A 20,922-nucleotide genomic window follows, 5' to 3' on the forward strand; every position below is an offset into this window, starting at 1 on the left:
CAGCTAAATTCAGTATAACTTATTAGCATAGTCTTAACCATCATAATACCACAAAAGAACATAAACTCCATTTATTTTCAAAGTTATCTCCTACTATCTTCTTATTGTTCCTCACACTGGCTTAGCACCATCTATGCCTTAGGTAATGTTGGTCACTTTACCTGAAATACTTTCTACAGCCTCTATTCTTCTTCCTTTATAAACATCACCTTGGTTAAAGTCAATGTGCATCTCAAATGGCATTTTGCCGATGAAGGACCAGTAAGGAAACATTCTCTCTTTTGAATTTCAACATATCCATAGATTGAAAAATATTTTCCTATAGTGCTTAACACTGGGTTTTGCCATAGTAGATCTTCAACATTTTACTGAATTGAAATTGAATCAAACCGCACACATCCCAGGAGAGTAAAAATAAATAAGCTACCTAGTTTGTCAATAAAGACATAATACCTATTTGAAGGTATTTGTATTCAGATCAAGGTAAGTCAGCAACACTTATAGAATGTCCACTTTAAGTAATGATGATGATGGTGATGATGGTAAAAAAAATGATTTATAGCTAATATTTATTAAGAAGATACTATGTGTCAAGTACTATTTTAAGCACTCTGTAATACAATACCTCATTTAAGCTTCAAAAGAACTTTAAGTTGGTTATAATTATTATCCCCATCTTAGAGATGGACAAAAACTGGGTCAGAGTTTGGGTACCTTGCCCAACACAACATAGTTAGAAGTAAAGACAGCCATAATTCTAATAAGACAATCTGACTCCAGAAATCGAGCTCTAGAAGAGATGAAAGAAATTATTTTATTAAATGCTATATCTCATATCACAAAATTTACTATTTGTTAATAAAATATAGACTGCGTATCCTGTTCGTAATTTCCCCCAAATCTCTCTTAAATCATTTGTTTCATAAAAGTAGGTCACTAAATACAGAATAAACCAAATAGCCTATGAACTCCGTCAGGACAAGAAATATAACTTACTCATCTGCATACACTGAGAATCTAACCAAATATCTGATACATAATTCTGCTAGATTCATGCTAGATAAAGGATTACATGAATTAAATTCAAAGTGCCATCAATTTTACTTTTCAAGTTTTCCTGTTTCCTTGTTAAATGTATTGCTTTGGTTCCACAAAAGCAATTTTTGAAAGTGCTTCTCAACAGAGTTCCTTCTACACTGTATAATAAAAGTCCTATGCAATATTTGTGGACTGGTCAACAGGCCAAATGTTCTTGGACTGACTGGTGAAAGGTTTTCCTATTCTGAGAAAAGGATTAAGAAATAAGTTTCCTGAAAACTTCCTTTATTTTAAGGGGTGTTGGAGAATTGGATTTTCTACTTAATCATGGTCTACTTAATATACTACACAGTGTAGTTTAATGTAGTAGTTAAGAAATCCAACTTTGGCAACAGACACAACTGAGGTTCAATGTGGGCTGTGCCTTTTATCAGTTGTGTAGATGTGAGTAAAGATCTCAGGGATCCCACGAGATAATGTAAAGAAAGCACAAAACAAAATGACTGGCACAGTAAACATTCAATATAAATGTTATTGCTAGTATTATAAAGAAAATAATGATATCAATGAGAGACTAGATTCAGATATTAGACAGCTAAGAATAAACTTAATTTTAAATCATTCTCTTCTATTACACTACTAGTGGTTAACAGTTAAAAAAATATTTGAAAACAAGGATAAAGCTACAAAAAAAAAAAAAAAAAATGAAACCGCAGTGCTGAACAAAGGAACGGAGTCTTAAAAGATGGGTAAGAATTGTGCTTTCTGGTTAAAAAACACAATGGCATTCCAGGTAGAGAAAAAAAGCAGGTGGACAAGTACTTAGGTATAAAGAGCTTGTTTAGAGAACTATATAGTTCAGTATAATATATGTTCAATATATGTTATATGTGCAGTATAAACATAATAAAGTATCTGTTGGGGAGTAGCAAGTACCTATGAAGACAGACATTGAACAGATCATAAAGGACTTTTTAATCCTCTTCCAAGAAGCCTTATGTGTGAGCATTAAGAGTTAATTATTCAATCCATCTTTGCTATATAGTTATCTTGCTAACAGTTAAAAGAAAACAATGTATTATTAACTAAATCTGCCAATGCAATATTTTCTAACCCATGCTATTAAAAAATGCCCTTTTCAACTTAATGACAAAAAGGCTCCACAAATTTGTGTATTCAAAAGCAATATTTTAACAGTATGGCAGAATGTAAGAATTAAATGATACCTGCTTTTAAAAATACTATTAAACAGAAAGTAATTTTTCCTTCTTGCTTTCTTGGTAGTACTTTTATATTTTCACTTTCACATGAAGTGAAATGAAGTAAGAGTTAAAAGTTTCTATTCCTTCATTCTATAGCACCATGGAAATCCTGGCTCACATCATTTTTCATTCATTCTGCTTATTTTTAGTATTGAGTTCCCAATCAAAGAACATATACAGAATGATTTTTGCTCAGCAGACTTCAACACAGAGCTCAATTTTCCAATGGTGTTGGAAATTCCAAGCAACCCCATCATTAGATTTTAAAAGACATACCTAGGAGTGCAGTGAGTTTGGGAAGCAGTCCAACTTGTACCATCTTATTCCTCAGTCCCGTGTCAAAGGATAAGTTGAGTAAAAGTCGTAGGGTGATATTCAGCAGATCTTCATGTTCACAGGGTATCATTTTTACCAGTTTTTCAACAATATCCATTTCCACCTATGTAATACAATAATACAAATGCAGTGAGGTTCAGTTGTACAATACGACAAAAAAGATTACAAATAATTATTTTTTTACCCTTAGGTAGATCTATTTTATAATTACGTGTTAATCTGTTTACTCATTTTAATCTATAAACTTTTGTAAAATCAAACTTTTGAGGAGAAAACACATATTTCTACATTATCCCATCCTTCCTTCACTTAATAGTGTCAACTGGAAGCCAAATGACACTGAGACTTTGAAAACACATTCTTGAATGCCACCTACAAAGTGCCAGTCCCTGTGCTAGATCAAACAAGATCATGTCTTAGCCTTTAAGGATTCCACAGTCTAAAAACAGAGCAGACAAATAGAACAAATAATTAAAATACAATGTAATATAGGGGTGCCTGGGTGGCTTTAGTTGCTTAAGCGTCTGACTCTTGACCTTGGCTCAGGTCATGATCTCAGGGTCGTGAGACAAGCCCCAGTCAGGCTCCGCGCTGGGCATAAAGCCTGCTTGAGATTCTCTTTCTCCCTCTCTCTCTCTGTACCTCCCCCTCTTGTAAGTACATGTGCACACGCTGTTTCTAAAGAAACAAACAAAAACAAAAACCAATGTAATAAAAATGGAATGCATGAAGTCTTCTTGAAGCAACATGGAAAGAATACCAAGCTATCTAGAAGAGTAGAAAAGACTTCAAATTAGGAATAAAGTTTTTAAAACTGTCTAATAATTTACTCTCTGGTTAAGAAAGGCAATGGAGATCCAGGTAGAAAAGCTAGTGGCTAGACACTTAGGCATAAAATAGCTTATTTGGGGCACTGCAAGTGCTTTGGTATGGACATAGTATAAAATATAAGTTGGGGAATGGCAGGAGCCTATTAAACAGATGTTGAACAAATCACAAAAAACTTTTAGTGCTAAGAAGAATGCTTTGAATGATTTTAAGTCCAGAGGGTGATGTGGTCAGACTAGTAGCATAAAGATCAATATATAAATACATACATACATACATACACATATGCATACACAGAATAGGACACAAACAAATGAGTAAGGGACATCATATAAGGATAGTCTGCAATAGGTAGAGATCGAAAGCAGGCACTTAAGAATATCTTGCAGTAGACAAGTGAGAGGTGATTGGAGTCTGAATCAAAGAAAGGACAACGAGATTGAAGAGGAAATAATTTGAGAGATGTTTAGGCGATATGGTCAAAGCATCTGAATGAGAAGTGAAGTAGAAGCACTGAAGATGACTTTCAGGTTTGTGTCCTGGTCAATGTGATGGGGGTCCCCAAGAGTACCCCAACGTTCAGTAATTTGCTGAAGGACTCACAGGACTCAGCATGCAGTCACCTTCGTGACTGTCATTTGTTATTATGAAAGGAGGCAAAGCAAAATCATAAAAGGGAAAAGGCACATGGAGGCGAAGTCCAGAGGTGTAAATTTCCTAGAATCCTCTCCCCACACAGTCATCCAGGATGTGCTTCAATATTGAAATGAGGCTAAAACTCAGTGCCCAAGGTTTTTATTGGGGGCTGGTCACACAGGAACCCTATGCCAGCACAAACTAAAATTCTAGATTCCCAGAAGGAAAGCAGGTGTTTAGCAAAAACCACATTGCTTGTGCAAACAGTTCAGGCACAGTAAACGACCCTTATCAGTTAGGGAACAGTGGAAACACGCCTGAAATCCAAGTTCCCAGATGCCAGCCACGGGTCACCCCCGTGCGAAGGCCTATCTAAGGAGAGCAATCCCAAGCCCTTTTCTGCACAGTCAATAAGGAGAATGTGGGTTCATTAACTAAGATCTGTAAACTGAAAAGCGGGTATAGGACAAAGAGGACAAAAAAAAAATTTATTTTTGTCATGCTTAATTTGACCTGGTAGTCATCTGATATTTGAAAATCTTATAAAACTCAGGAGAGAAGGGGCACTTGGGTGGCTCAGTAGTTTGAGCTTCCAACTTCTGCTCAGGTTATGATCTTGCGGTTCGGGAGTTCAGACCCACGATGTCCGGCTTGCTGCCGTCAGCGGGGAGCCTGCTTAGGATCCTCTGTCCCCCTCCCTCTCTGCCGCTCTCCCACTTGCGCTCTCTCTCTCAAAAACAAATAAACCTTAAAAAAAAACAAAAAACAACAAACAAAACCTCAGGAGAGAAGCTGGTCTACGAGTAACAGTGGAAACTCCAGGTTGGGGTCAGCAAACTATGGCTAGTTTGCTAAACTAGCTAAAGAGCTAAAAATGGTTTTGACTTTTAGATTTTTAAATGGTTGAACATAAATCAAATGAATAATATGTCATGACACATGAAAATGTTTAGAATTCAAATTTCAGTCTCCGTAAATAAAGTTTTATTAGAGCGCACTCACACTCATTTGTTTACAGACTATGACTGCTATCATGCTACAACAGCAGAGAGGAGAAGCTGCAACAGAGACCACATGAACCAAAAATAAATACATCAAACGAGGACTAAAATATCGACTACCTGGCCATTTACAGAAGTTTGCTCACCCTCAATCTAGGTGATCATAAAACTGTTTCGAGAGAAGCCTGCTTTACAGTGAGAACTCATAGAAGACAGAACTTTTTTGGTAACATAATGCCCATATTCACTTTTCTTTTTAAATTTTTTTTTTAACATTTATTTATTTTTGAGACAGAGAGCATGAACAGGGGAGGGTCAGAGAAAGAGGGAGACACAGAATCTGAAACAAGCTCCAGGCTCTGAGCTGTCAGCACAGAGCCCGATGCGGGGCTCGAACCCATGGACCGCGAGATCATGACCTGAGCTGAAGTCGGCTGCTTAACCGACTGAGCCACCCAGGCGCCCCAATATTCACTTTTCTTAAGGTAGCAATCAGAACAAGTTGGTTATAAAAATATCTCACACCTCTGTCACAAAGCAATGGCTAAAAAGGAGAGAAACATTACATGTTTCTTCGATCATTACCGAAAGACTTATGAGTAATGTTGCTCTACTTTTCTTGTATTAGAAAACTAAAGCATTTATTTGCCTTGCCATACCTTTATTGCAATCTTTCATTGACCTCATAAAAGTCACATTGCTAACTGAGCCCTCAATATACCTTTTTCCCTCTCATTCCATGCTAAGCGGTGAACGCTGGTTTTCTTAAAAAATACTAAATTGACAAACCAACAATGATTTTTCCTTCAGACCTCTATCTTCACTCCACAGCCACACTGTAATCATATCTAGAGCTCTTCATTAAAAAGTACAAATCCATCTCCAAAGACTCTAATTTTGGTTCTCCCTTTCTCCTAGTTTAATCTTCTGAATAGGCCAGGTAAATATTTTGTTACCTTCCTACAATTTCCATAGAGGCCAGTGAAAAAGATTTGTCAAATTTATACAGAACCATAATTCTATCACTAGCTTCACTGATTACAGTAAATAACAACTTTTTAAGCTTCATTTATTCATTTAACAAATATTTCTTAAGTCCCAGTTATGTATTGGTGAACAAGGGAGAAATGATACCTGTCTTCATGGAGCTTATATTCTAGGAGTGAAATAAAGAAATTATTATACAGTTACTTAAGATTTAAACAAAAGCCAGTACCATGAAAAAATATGAGTGGATCTGATATAATCTCAATGTGAAGAGTTATCAAAGAAGGCTTCTCTAAGGAAAAATAATCTCCTGGATGAACAGAAGTTATCTAAAGGTAACTGAAGAGGCAGAGGAAAGAGTGGCCTAGATGGAAAAAAAAATAGCATGTGCAAAGGCCTTGGGGTGATATGGAAGATTCAGCATTCAAGGAACTCTTTAAAAACTATCCTTCTGATTACAAAGTGGAAAATGTATTGGAAGGAGGCAAGAATAGAACAGGGAGATTAATTAAAATGCTATGGAAGTAGTCAAGTAGAGGCATAGTGATTAAGAAAAATAGGCAGAGCTATGTGTCTGGCCCTGTGCTGGACAGGGTGGGAGATATAAAAGTGAATAAAAAGTATATCCCGTCTTCTGAAAAAGAAAAAGAAAAGGCAGAACTTCAAACTTACTTTTAGGATATAAAAATATGGACAAGATGTGGTTCCCACCCTAACTGGAAGAAAATTCCAGATATAAAATCATAACTTAAAAAAAAAACAAAAAACATTGGGGCGCCTGGGTGGTTCAGTCAGTTAAGCGTCCGACCGGCTCAGGTCATGATCTCACGGTCCGTGAGTTCCAGCCCCGCATCGGGCTCTGTGCTGACAGCTCAGAGCCTGGAGCCTGTTTCAGATTCTGTGTCTCCCTCTCTCTGACCCTCCCCCATTCATGCTCTGTCTCTCTCTGTCTCAAAAATAAACAAACATTTAAAAAACAAAACAAAACAAAACATCAAAGAGCTGAGGTTCCAAGGAAATCAACTGGCCTGAAATATAAGGAAGGTAGGTACCCTGAAGGAGAGAAGGGCCATGAGCGCTGGTTTACATACACAGGGTGGTTCACTGGAAAAAACCAGAGTTGCCACAGAACTGGGAGAGAAGATTGCATGGAAGATTTTAAATAAATTGTGAAGAAGCCTGACTATAGAAATGTGACGCTGCAGATGCTCAGGGTGTTTGCAACCACTCGCAAGGTCTTTTCTGGGACCTGATCGGAAGGTCACAAGAAAAACTGGGGACAGAACAGGACATGGAAGAAAACTTCCCCCTTAGTCGAGGGGGCCTCAGGGAGGGGAACGGCTGCCATTAGGGAAGAGGCATAAAATGCTGCCCAGATCTTTTCCTCCTATTTCCCCTAAAAACAAAAGACTTAATTAAGCTTCTTGGGTAAATACGACAAAACCTGTCACATCCAAAACACAGGTAAAGACCCACAGCAGCTGGGGGAAAGAAACGGTTCTTTTCTGTTCTTTTCCGTTCCTCTGTTTCCAGAGGAGAGGTGTTGACGGGATGACTGCGGAAGCCCCACTGCTGACAAGTATAACTATGGACATGGGACCAGCCTAAGACTGCCTGAAGGCTAAATCAGAACAACAAAAAAATCTCCTCTTTCCCCCTCTCTGAACCCGACACCATATTAGCAAAAGCCAAGTAACAAGTAATAGCAGTACATTGCTGAGAGAGTGTTAAAATGAAGAGAGAGGTCCTCTTTGAGGCACAGACACACCGGGAAAGTCTGAAGTGGAGGGTGGAACATGAACACTGAGAAAAACCCTCTGGCAACCAATACCCCGTACCAAAGACAACATAATGTTACGTGGGTATGAGCCCATAAGACGTGGAAAGTAACTCCTGACAAGAATGACTAAAGGCTTAGAAAATAAAGTCTGCCTATTTCCAGACATAAATAATATTTATCTCAATCTGTACTAATCAACACATGGTGTCTAGGTTTCAATAAAAAATTATGATACATGAAGAGCAAGAAAATATCCCACTGAAGGCAGTGAATAGAACCAGACTTAGATATGACCTGTATAATTATCAGAGAATTTAAAATCATATCAGAGAATTATTATTTAGTAATAATTTAACATGATTAATATGTTAAAGGCTCTACTGGAAAAAAATGGGTAACATGAATGAACAGAGAATTTTGAAGAAAAAGATACTAAAAGAATTAAATGGAAATGTTAAATACACACACACATACACACACAATACAGAGATGAAGAAAACCTTCATGGGCTCAAAAGCAGATGTGATATAGCTAATGACAGAATAAGTAAGCCTGGAGGTAGATTAATAGAAATCTTCCAAATTGAACTAAATATTTTTTTAATTTTAAAAATAAAAAGAATAAAACAACAACACAGTATCAAAAAGCCATGAGACAATATCATATGGATTAACAGGTATAACTGAAATCCGGCAGAAGAGACACAGAAAGGGACAGAAGCAATACTTGAAGAGATAACGGCCAAGGATTTTCTAAAAACAAGGAAAGAATCAAACCACACATACAAGCTCAGAGAATCCCAAGTAGAATACAACACACACACACACACACACACACACACACACACACACACACACACACACGTGCCTAGAGAGATATATGTTCAAACTGTTGAAAAGCAAAGATAAAATCTTGGAGGCAGGTAGAAAATAAAAGACTCATTACATATAGAAGACAAAAGATAAGAATTACCTCACACTTCATGTCAAAAACTATGAAAGCCAGAAAATAATGAAGTGATATTTATAAAGTATGTCAACCTAGAATTTTCAATTCAGTGAAAATATATTCCCCAAATCAACCCAAAAGCTGGCTATCTGAAAATATCAATAATATTGACAAACCACTAACTTACAAAAAGAGAGACAGAGAAAGAGAAAAGAAACAAATCACCAATATCAGTAATGATATGAGGAATAATCACTTCACACCTTTGGACTTTAAAAACGTAAGAAGGAAAAAGTACAAAAACTTGTTTGCCCATACATTTGACAACATAGATGAAATGGATACATTCCTTGAAAGATTAAAACTACAAAGCTACCACTCAAAAAGAAATAAATAACATTGTTTTTTTAAATATTTAGATTGAAATGATACCAATTCTACACCAACCCTTCCAGAAAAATTAAAAACAGAATGCTCCCCCAACTCATTCTATAAGAACACTGTTATTCTAATAGCAAAACCAGACCAAGTCATCATAAGAAAACTATAAACTAGTATTCCCTCATAAACACATATACAAAAATCCTCAACAATATATACCTAATCAAATCTAACAATATATAAAAAGATAATATATCGTGACCAAGTGGTGTTTCTCCTCGGAATGCAAGACTGGCTCTATCTAAAGTCAATTAACACAATTCACTGTATCAACAGTCTAAAGAAGAAAAACCATGTGATCATCTCAACTGATGTAGAAAAGATACTTAACAAAATCCAACATCCATTCCTGATAAAGTCTCAGCAAACCAGAAATAGAATAGAACTTAAGTAAACTGATACAGTATCTACAAAAAAACCTACTTAATATCATATTTAATAGTAAAAGAATTGCTTTCTGCCTAAGATCAGTAAAAAGAAAGGGGTATCCACTTACAGCATTCCTTTTTAACATCATACTAGAGGACCTAACCAGTACAATAAGAGAAAGAAAGAAAGAAAGAAAGAAAGAAAGAAAAGAAAGAAAGAAAGAAAGAAAGAAAGAAAGAAAGAAAGAAAGAGAAACAAAGGACATGCAGATTAGAATTAAAGAAATAAAAATTTGTTTATAGATAACATAATTGTCTACTTAGCAAATCTCCAAGAATCTACAAAGAGCCATTATAATTAAAAAGCTGAACTCAGCAAGGTCATAGGACACGAGGAAAATTTACAAAAGTCAAATGTAACTTCTGTATGCTATCTGTCAATAACAGGAAACCATTTATTTTTTTAAAAACTACTATAGCTGGGTGCCTGTGTGGCTCAGTCATTGAGTTGTCTGACTCTTGATTTCAGCTCGGGTCATGATCCTGGGATCATGGGATTGAGCCCCACGTCAGGCTCCACACTCAGCATAAAGCCTACTTAAGATTCTCTCTCTCCCTCTGCCCCTGTCTCCCGCTTATGCTCTCTCTCCCTAAAATAAAAAACAAAACAAAAAAACCCCTATTATTTCCAATGCCAAAACACTTAGGTATAAATCTAACAAAATATGTGCAAAATATATGTGCTAAAAGCCATAAAATGATGGAAGAGATCAAGAAGTTTCTAAATAAATGGAGAGCTATACCATACTCATGGAGGAAAATCCACTATGGTTAATATATTGAATCCTGCCGATAGAGTTAATGCAATCGCAGTCAAGATTCCAGGATTTTTTATTTTTATTTTTTTAAGAAATAGACTAGTTGATTCTAAATGTATATAGAAAGGTAAACAATATGAAATAGCCAGAATAATTTGAAAGAGAATAATAACATTTGAGGGCTTATACTATCTGATTTTAAGACTTACTATAAAGCTACAGTAATAAAGACAAAGATATATCAGTGAAAGCACAGACAGGTAGATAAATTAAATACGAGAGAGTACAAAAATAAAACCACACATAGATAGCCAATTGATTTTCAACAGAAGTACAAAAGCAATTGCAAAGACAATTATGTGGAGAAAGGACAGGTTTTTCAACAAATGGGGCTGGAACAACTGGACATCTATATTCAAACATGAATCTTGATCCATACCTTGTACCACATATAAAATTAACTAAAAATGGATATCCTAAACTAAAACAAAAATAACACAAATCTTACAAAATTTCTCAGAGAAAATGGGGAAAACTTTTTGGGATCTTGAGTTAAGCAAATATTTCTTAGGTACAACACCAAAATGCAATCTATTAAAAACACTTTTTGATATACTGGACTTCATAACAAAACCTTCTGCTTTATGAAAAGACAAGTCATAGAAAAGGAGAAAATACTTACAAAACATAATAACTGTTAAAAGACCTATTCAAAATTTAAAAATATTTTAAAAAACCTCTCAAACTTAGTAAGAAAATAAGAAATCTAAGGAATATATACCCTTTCTCTTGTTCCTATTAAAATCATATTCTAATATTTCTTATTCCCTTTTTGTTGTATTTATTTAGTAAATAGGCCAAGTCAATTTAAATCATTAATTGAAAGACTTTTTTAAGTAAATTAAATTTCCTTTAAAATATATTAACCCTAAAAAGGTCAGTATTAGTTCACATCAACAGTAAAATGAACACTTTATTTAGACAAATAATACATCCTCAAAAATAGAGCAACAATTCCTCCTCTCCACCCCTTTTAAATAAAATTGCCACAGGCTTCATCTGTTACTAATTAAATCAAGTTAATATATTTCTTTTGAAATAAGAACATTACACAATGGTTGTTATAGCAAACCTAATAAAGTAATGAGAGTTTTAAAAAATTAATTTGCATTTCCATTGCAAAGAATGGAATGTGAAGTATGTACCATGTGGTCCAATCAGATGGTTAAACACTAGACATAGCCTTCTAATCATGTGTTTTTGATTGATAAAAGCCCAATCCCACAAGCTAAATTTAATAATTATCTCAACATGCAATGCCCTTTCAAATCTATGTCTATAAAATGGAATTTATAATTAATTAGTACTTTTACTAAATGTTTTATATAAAGTGACAGTTTATTAACAATCTATCAGCAAATTTATTTCAGCCAATTCTTTTTCAGTGTTCCTAGAGGCCAACATTTAAAAGTTGCTGATACTTAATCTTTGCCAAAAATATCTTTTTAAAAAACATAAAGATTTTTTGTTTTGTTTTGCCCTGGGAGCAGAGAGAAAGAGTAGGAAGCCAAATACCCAGAGGCGTTTCTTTGAGCAAATTCCTTAACCTCTCTGATTTTCTGCTAATTTATCTGCAAAATTAGCTAGATCTAGACATAGATGTAAGGTCTAGTCGAGCTCTGAAAATCCTGATTCTACCAATGCCTTTAAATAAAATGTACTTCTTCCACAGTGAAAGATGAAATGCATGTCATCTATGGTAAAAATCTGGCTAATTGCATCATTTTTATGACCTTGGATAAATGACCTTTTCTGAACCTCAGTTTTTCCTCCTCAATAAAAAGTGAGATTTGATGAGACAATTTATATGGTATCTTCCAAATCTATGACCTTACCAGAAAATTATTTTTAATAATAATTTTGAGATCACTTTTGATAGAATGAACACATAAGTTTATTTCCTAAATACAAATCTAACCAAAATGTAGTAGATACGTGCTGATGGCAAATTAATTTGAATTTTGCAAACATACTAAAGGTGAACTTAATCTAAACACAAAAATGGAAGAATTATTTCAACTTGTAGCAAGAGAAAGCAATTATTTACCTACACTCTACTCAAGAGTATATATATCACCATCTCATCATATTCTTCTTTAAAATAATATCAATGAAAACAAAAAACATATTTTTTATTAATCTAGGTAAATTCAATCTTAATATCAGGCATACAGTGATCATCAATAATTATATACTAATGATGAAAATGACAGATACTAAATATCTGTGGTTAAAATTAAATTTCATGTATTTCAAGTATCAGAATTCAAGGCACTTATTAAATCTGATGTATCAGTCTCAGGTTTTCAAAGAGCATGCTGTGCCATTCAATAAGCATAAGGTACTTCCTAAAGAAGTACTTTTTAACTTCAAAAGAAGGAAAAAACAGGCAGAAATACTATATATTTAGACTATCTGAAAGAGAATCTACTTATACCAATAATACACAGTCATATAATGACTTGTATTGGCATATACTTCTAAAATGGTCCTCAATACAGTTAAGGCCAATGATCTAATGACTCCACATCTAGGAATCTATCCTAAGAAATTAATCAGAAATACAGACAATGATGCATGTACAAATGTGTCCACTCAAGTGTTTTTTAAAATAGCTATAATTATGAACAACTTAAATATCTGAAAACAAGTTCTGGTTAATGTAATATCTATACAGTGTAACACTGTGCTTACAAAGCTTTTTTAATGATGTGGGAAAAAAGCAGATAATTTCTACTCTACCTTTACATTATTTCTGAATTGTGTATACTTTTCAGAAGGGGAAATACTATATAATCAACTTGAATTTCTGAAAGATCACCCATCAACACAATATAAGATGGCAAGTAGAAGCCTACTCTAACATTCAACAAGAAAGGAAGAGGGTGTAAATAAAGATGGCATGAACTAATACGACAGCACTGAGAATAAAAAGGAGGTACAGCTTCAAGAGACACTTAAGTAGAATCAACAAGTTGTGGCCACCTGGGATGGTAGGTGAAAAAGGAAAGACTGGGCTAGACTGCAATTCCGCACACCATTCTCAGAAATGCGGGAGAAAAAAATAATTTAAAGGAAAATAACAAACCAGATGCTTCTGAAGGACAATGTTAAGTTTAAATTACTTTCTACGTATTATGTTTAATATGGAAAGAGTCACCCTATACAATATATTAGGAACCATTTTTTATTCCGATAGTTTCAATTTAGTGTAGTATGAACTAATAAGGAATATACTTCCTAATGAAGCCATTTAAGACAGTTCCTGCCATTGTAAAATTTTCATTCAGAATAATCTCAGTGTTTATTTCTTATCAAAATATTTCTAACTTGAAAATGGTGAACATGGACTATTTAAATGTAAGTTACCATATCATTTTTATTCTCCATAAAAATGCTGAGTTTCTTCAAGAATGACACAACTAGAATAAGTAGCTCAAAATTGTCCCGATCAAGAGCCTTCACCAGCATGTGAACTATGTTCTTGTTCCTCATCTTCAGTTCTGTACGTGTATCCTCAGCAAGATTCAGAAGCAGATAAAGAGCAACTAAAAGAGTAAAACAGGTGAGTGTAAAATGACTGGCATACTGAAACAACAATTTAATAAATCATTTCTACTCAGCATAGTAACAGATGTAGTTCTAAGAAGATTATATTTACAAATTGTTAATTTATTATTAGTTGGCTCATTAGAAAACATTTGTTATTACTGAGAAATACATATGTTATAAAAATTAAAACTATATACACACACACACACACAAAATCATTTTCTTATGATCCTGAGAAGGGCACTAACCAAAACAAGATAATGATTCCTACCTTCTCGGAGCTTAGAGCTTAATTGTAAGCAAATGGCATTAAAGGTATATGTTAATAAATAATAAGACAGGTAGATGGAAAAATAATTTTATACATGTAGAAAACAAGGTAAAACTTCAACAACTAGGAGCTGCTATGTTAAAAAGAACTATAATCCAAGAACGAACTGATGGTTACCAGAGGGGAGGGGGAGACAGGTAAAATAGGTGATGGGGATTAAGGAGTGCACCTGTGATGAGCACAGGGTGATGTATGGAAATACTGTGTGGATAGGGTCACTATATTGCACACCTGAAACCAATATAAAAGTGTATGCTCACTAATAATAACAAAAAGAACTATAATCCAAAACATCTAATATAGCTACAGCTAAGTGTGAGGATACTAAAATCTATTTTTCATACTCAAACTGATTTTCTGATCGTTACTATAGATAATGGTCATATTAAATTCAGTAACACAGTTGTGACACTAGACAAAGTTAAGGCTGTAACTTTAGATAGATACTGTAATAAAAATGTTTAGGTTCTCCTAAGAAACTCCTATGATTCATCCCTTTTGACAGTGAGAATTTGTAACACACAATATTTTCCATTTTGCCTTGACTGACAGGAAGCTTCAGAGTTAAGACTTGAAAGGTTTGTCAGAATTTTTAGGCTATTACGATCAACATAGTACTATGGCCTTGGTTTACTCATTACTTTACAGCATTTCATGTGTTCTTATAAACCATCTCTATATCTTTACGAAAATAAGAAATATATGCAATAGTTGTAAATATGTAATTTATTTAACAAATACTGGAGATGTAAAGGGAATTCATACTAATTAAGGCTACTGTATAGCAGGCACTGTACTAGTTGATATATAAACAGCAAACCATTTTATCTCTAAGAAAATTTTGTGGGAAAAGAAGTATTATAAATTTTACAGACAGGCAGTCCCAGGTTCAGAGAAGTTAAATAACTTACCTTAGCCACACAGTAAGAAAGTGATAGAGCTAAATTAAAATTCAAGCCTATCTGAATCCAAAGTTCGCGTATTTACACTACGGCATCATGCTGACTCTCCATGCAAGGTACTATTAAAACGTTTTAAAGTTGTGTTGAAATCTAAAGTATCTTTCAGATGGATCTGGGAGGGAGGGGAGTGTCCCCAGGACCTAGTCCTGTTCTAGGGACCTTGGACTTTTTGCGTCCCATATGTTGGCTGCACACAAGCATTGCCCAATTGGCACAGTATCTTTGGAGCAGCAAAGGAAGCACGGGAGCCCTGGATGGGGTTCTGTGGCAGCCATGCTCAACTTTAAGATAAGCTGACTGGGTTGTTTTCATTAGGAAGTTTCTACAGGATCATTCTGACCCTATTTTCCATGATGTCTTTCCATGGAAAGACAGAAGGTATTCCCTGTAAATATTGTGGGATGTGTGTGACTATCTTTGATGTATTTTAGTTCTGTTCTCCTAACATTCATGACAACAAACCAAGAAATACACTTAAAAAACTGGAACTTAAAAAATTTGTATTGTATACTTTCTGATTTAAACAGTGTTTTAGCACTCAATGAATCGATTTCTCTAAAAAAATTTTTTTTAATGAAATTGTGTTGAAAAAGCAAATAGTAGAATTCTGCTTGCAACCAAAAGAGATATAATGGGTTAAATAGTGTTCTTCCAAAATTCATGTCCCATAGAACATCAGAATTTGACCCTATTTGGAAATGGGTCTTTGCAGAAGTAATTAGTTAAGATGAGGTCATATTGGGTCAGGGTGGACCTTGAATCCAACGACTTATGTCCTTGTAAGAATGGTAGAGGACACGGCTACAATGGGAGGGCAGCCATGTGAAGATGGGGGCACAGAATGGAGCGATGCAGCCATAAGCCAAGAAACACCAAGGATTATGGGAAGCTACCAAAAGCTAGGAAGAGCCAAAGAAGGATTCTTCTATGGAGCCTTCAGGGAGAACACGGTCCTGCTAACACCTTGATTTTGGCTTTCTAACCTGCAGAAACTATGACAGCATAAATTTCTGTTGTTTTATTAAATGAGCCAGTTTGTGATACTTTGTTTTGGCAGCTCTAGGAAATTAGTATGACAGAATAACAGGCACCAGATTTAAACCCTTACCTGAAACAGTAACAACCACAACCACCACCAGATTAAAATATACAAAATAAAGGTTTTCACAGCAATGAACATCAGGTAATGAAGGACAGTGACCCAACAGATAAGAAATAAATGAGATGGCTCTATGATTGCCCCAGAATACTGCCTTGAGAGTCTCTAAGACATGACACAGAGAGGGAAAATCCTGGCCAAACCCAAAAGACACCCAGGGTTGAAGAGATGGAACCAAGAGACCAGGGAAGCCAAAGTGGCTAGAGTTCACAGAAAAGAGTACCAGAGAGGAGAAAGCTGTACACACAGAGAATTCTGGAGTTCTGTGGAGAACTACCTTGTGTTCTAACTAGCCACGTGAGTTAGGAATCTGAGGCTGGAAGCCAAACAAAGTAACAGAATTGGAAGACAAAGTACATGGTGAACGGGCAAGGCTGGAAATAATGCTTGTTTCTCCCAGCCATAGTAGAAACTTCATAATTCATGTGGCATTAGGTAAAGTACTCAGAAGGGTTTTGCCCTGAAAGTAGGAAATCATAATCTTTAGACTAAACGCTGCTATATCCATGCTACCAAATCATAATAGAAACATCCAAAAGAATCAAACTGCTTCCAAGTAATTTAACTATGTCCCAGCAGAAAGTTCAAAAATATTTATAGGAATAAAAAAATATCCAACACCAAACAATGTAAATTTCATACTCTCAGGAATTCAATAAAAAATTAAAAGCCATTTACAAAAGCAGGAAAATAAAGCCTGTAAGGAGAAGAAAACTCAGCTAACTGAAACTGTCCTGGAATTGACACCAAGGTTAGAATATTCAGATAGAAACATTAACAGACAACCATTTTCAAGATGTTCTGAAACTTAGGTAGAGACATGGAGGCTATAAAAAAGATTCAAATCAACTTCTAGCAATGGGCACTCTAATGACTGAGATCATATACTAAGTGGGATAGTAATTTAGAGATTAGAAAAGATTAATAAAATTGAAGACATAGCCACAGAAACTTTCCAAATTTAAAAAAGGAAAAAAAACACAGCAAAAATGTAAAGATTATCAGTGAATTATGTAGAAAGTATAAAGTGGCCTAACAGGGGGTCTGGGTAGCTCAGCCAGTTAAGAATCTGACTCTTGATTTCGGCTCAGGTCATGATCTCATGGTTCATGACATCAAGTGCCACACTGGGCTCTGCGTTGACAGTGTGGAGCCTGTTTGGGATTCCCTCTCTCCCTCTCTGTGCACCTACCCTGCTCAGGCACGCTGTAAGTAAATAAATAAAAAAATAAACAAAAAAATAATAAAGTGGCCTAATGTACCTGTAATTGAAGTCCCAGAAGAAATAATTTTCCAATATGATAATTTTGGAAATAATTATCCAATAATTAGCCAATAATTTTCCAAATATGATAAAATTATATACCCACAGTTCCAATATGGGCAATGAACCTAAGAACAAGAAACATGAAGAAAACTACACCAAGGCACATCATAATCAAACTGGTCAAAACAAATGATAAAGAGACAATCTGAAAGCAGCTAGAGAAAAAGAAACTCTATATGCAGACCAAAAAAGAAAAAAAGATGACAGAAGAGTTACCAGTAAAAACAATGCAAACAAGTCAATGGTAGAACGACATCTTTACTAAACAAAAAGAAAAGTCACCCTTAAATTCTAAACAAGTAAAAATATTTCAAAAAAGGAAAAAAATGAATTTTAAACACAAAAATTAAAATAATTCATCATCATCAAATCTGTCTTACAAGAAGTATTAAAGGAAATCTTTCAGGAAGAAAGAGAAACACCAGACAGGCATATGAATCTACTCAAAAAAACAAAATCAATGGAAATGGTAACTTTATTTTGTGAATATTTAAATATCTTTAAAACAAAATCATTTATATGTAACTGTATAATAATGTATTGTAGGGTTTGTAATATATAAATATAACCAATGTTAATTATAATAGAATAAAGTTGAGATGGGAAGAAACAGGAGTAATGGTTCTCATACCACAGATGAAGTGGTGCAATATTATCTGAAGGCAGAATTAACTTCTGATAGGTTAAATATGTATACTTGGAGGCAGACAACTTATGAGTAATTAAAGATATATAATATAAATATATTTAAATATTTAACATATTTAAATATTTATATATTTAATAAACCTTAAAGCAACCAACAAAAGAGTTATAGCTAAGCCAACAACGGAGATAAAACAGAGTTAAAAAAACTCCTTCAACCATAAGAATGCAGACAAGGAGGACAAAGAGGGAAAAATATAAAAAATAAATAAATAAAAGCAAGACTAGACTATGTACTGTGTATAAAAAACACAGTTTAGTATAAAGATATAAATATCTTAAAAGGATGGACAAATATACAGCATGCTAACACTAGTCAGAACAGAGCTGGAGTGTCTATATTAGTACAAGAGAAAAATGATTTCAGATAAAAGAATATTAGCAGGGATAATGAAGATCATTTTCATAATGGTAAGGATCAAGAGGATGTGACAATCTTGTATCTTTCCATCCTTAAGAAAAAAAAGTTTAAAATTCATGGAGCGAAACCTAACAGAACTGCAGGAAAAATAGTTAAATCCATAAATATAGTCAGATATTATAATATTACTCTTGGAATAATTAATAGAACAAATACAAAGAAAATCAACAAGATGTAGAGATTTGAACACATTAGCAACTGACTTCTCAGGGACATTTACAAAACACTCCACAGTACAAGATCAGAATGCACATTCAATTGCATATGCAACATCTGTTGAGGCCATACTCTAGACCATCAAACAAGTCTCAATAAATTAAAAATTCAATTCATAAAAAGTATTTTCTCAGAAGAGTGCGGAAGATGGCAGTGGTGTAAGAGGATCCTAGGCTTGTCTCATCCCATGAACACAACTAGATAACTATCAAATCATCCTAAATACCCCAGAAATCAACCTGAAGACTGACAGAATGAACTCCACAACTAAAAGGAGAGGAGAGGCCACATCTAAAAAGGTAGAAAGTGCAGAGATGTAGTTTAGGGGAGAAATGGACCATGGGTGCTATGGAGGGGAGGAAGCCATGGTCACAGAGAAGGGAGAGGCACAGGAACAGGGGAAAGGGAGAGGAAGAGAGGTAGGGAGGGAGGGAGAGGGATAGAGAGAGAGTACACACCCACAAAAGGCAAATATTTCCCCAAAGCCACTGACTTGGAAAACAAAAAGGGGCTGAATTTTGTGAGTTCTTGCAAACAAGACTTAAAGCCTGGAGTTTTAAAGGTCAGTGGGCTTGGCTAGGATAGAGCCCTTAGGGCACTGCCCTACTCCTGAAGAGAAGGCAGGCAAATAACCCAGGAGCAGAGTATGATGCCTGGGGCACACAGATGGGAGATTATTCCCTCTTCTCTGAGCACATCCTTGAGAAGCAGCATTCAAGGAGACTCCTCTATGGGAACAAAGGAGCTGGATGGCAGCATTTCCCTCCCACCACCCCTCAGCATAAACACAGAGCCATTTGCAAGAAACAGAGAAACACTGACACTGACTGCCTAACTTGCACAAACCAGGCCCCACCCCACTGTGGTCCAGTGGGACTGCCCACCTCAGTCAACCTTGCCTTTCAGTTCCAGCACAGCCCAGTGCAGCATTGGGGCCCCTCCTGCAGAAGACCCACACAAACCCCTGCTCACACACTCCTGACCAGAGAGTTCTGCAGGGGCCTCAGTTCTGGTGGAGTTGGTGTCAGGTCTCATTTCACAAGCAGATCGCAGCACATCTAGTTAAAACTTGCCACATTCAGGTGAGGTACCAAACACTACCCACTGCAGGCAAGGAAAGCCTCTACAGACAAGTGGTCTGAAAAACAGAACAGCCAAAACACAATAGCAGAGCACATGCATCACATACCAAAGACACTCCCTGAAGTGCCAGGCCCTGGGCACTACATGCCCACTTCATTATAAGGCCATTATTTTCAGGAACAGAGGAACAGAGGAACTGGCTTTTCTAATATACAGAAGAAGGCAGAGGCTTAGACAAAATGCCAAAATGGAGGACTTATCCCAAATGAAAGAACAAGACAAGGTCACAGCAAAACAGATATAAGTAACATGCCTGACGGAGAATTTAAAGCAATGATTATAAGGATATTCACTGGGCTTGAGAAAAGAATGGAAAATATCAGTGAAACCCTTACAACAGACATAAAAGAGTTAAAAAGAATTAATCAGAGACAAAGAATGCAATAAACAAGATTGGAAACAGGCTTGATGCACTGAAGAGCAGGCTGGAAGAAGCAGAGGAATGAATTAATGACCTAAGACAAAATAATGGAAAATAATGAAGCAGAAGAAAAGAGAGAAAGAATTATGCAACACAAGAATAGACTAGGGAACTCAGTGACCCCATCAAACATACTAACATTTGTATTAAAGCATCCCAGAAGAAGAGAGAGAAAAGGGGGC

At 35.4% G+C, this 20,922-nt stretch overlaps 1 protein-coding gene across 5 annotated transcripts in view; it reads right to left on the reverse strand.

The window, feature by feature from the left end:
* Positions 1 to 20,922, reverse strand: part of KIFAP3 (kinesin associated protein 3) — a 178,875-nt gene that overhangs the window by 93,389 nt on the left and 64,564 nt on the right. For all 5 annotated transcript variants that reach the window (XM_042975506.1, XM_042975505.1, XM_007077026.3 and 2 more), the window contains 2 exons: positions 13,873 to 14,051; positions 2,577 to 2,739 (listed from right to left, as the gene is read on the reverse strand). In XM_042975506.1, the coding sequence (XP_042831440.1) occupies positions 2,577 to 2,739; positions 13,873 to 14,051 (342 nt within the window). The remainder of the gene's footprint in view (positions 1 to 2,576; positions 2,740 to 13,872; positions 14,052 to 20,922) is intronic.

The sequence above is a fragment of the Panthera tigris genome, chromosome F3 (assembly GCF_018350195.1).
Source record: "Panthera tigris isolate Pti1 chromosome F3, P.tigris_Pti1_mat1.1, whole genome shotgun sequence".
NCBI lineage: Eukaryota > Metazoa > Chordata > Mammalia > Carnivora > Felidae > Panthera > Panthera tigris.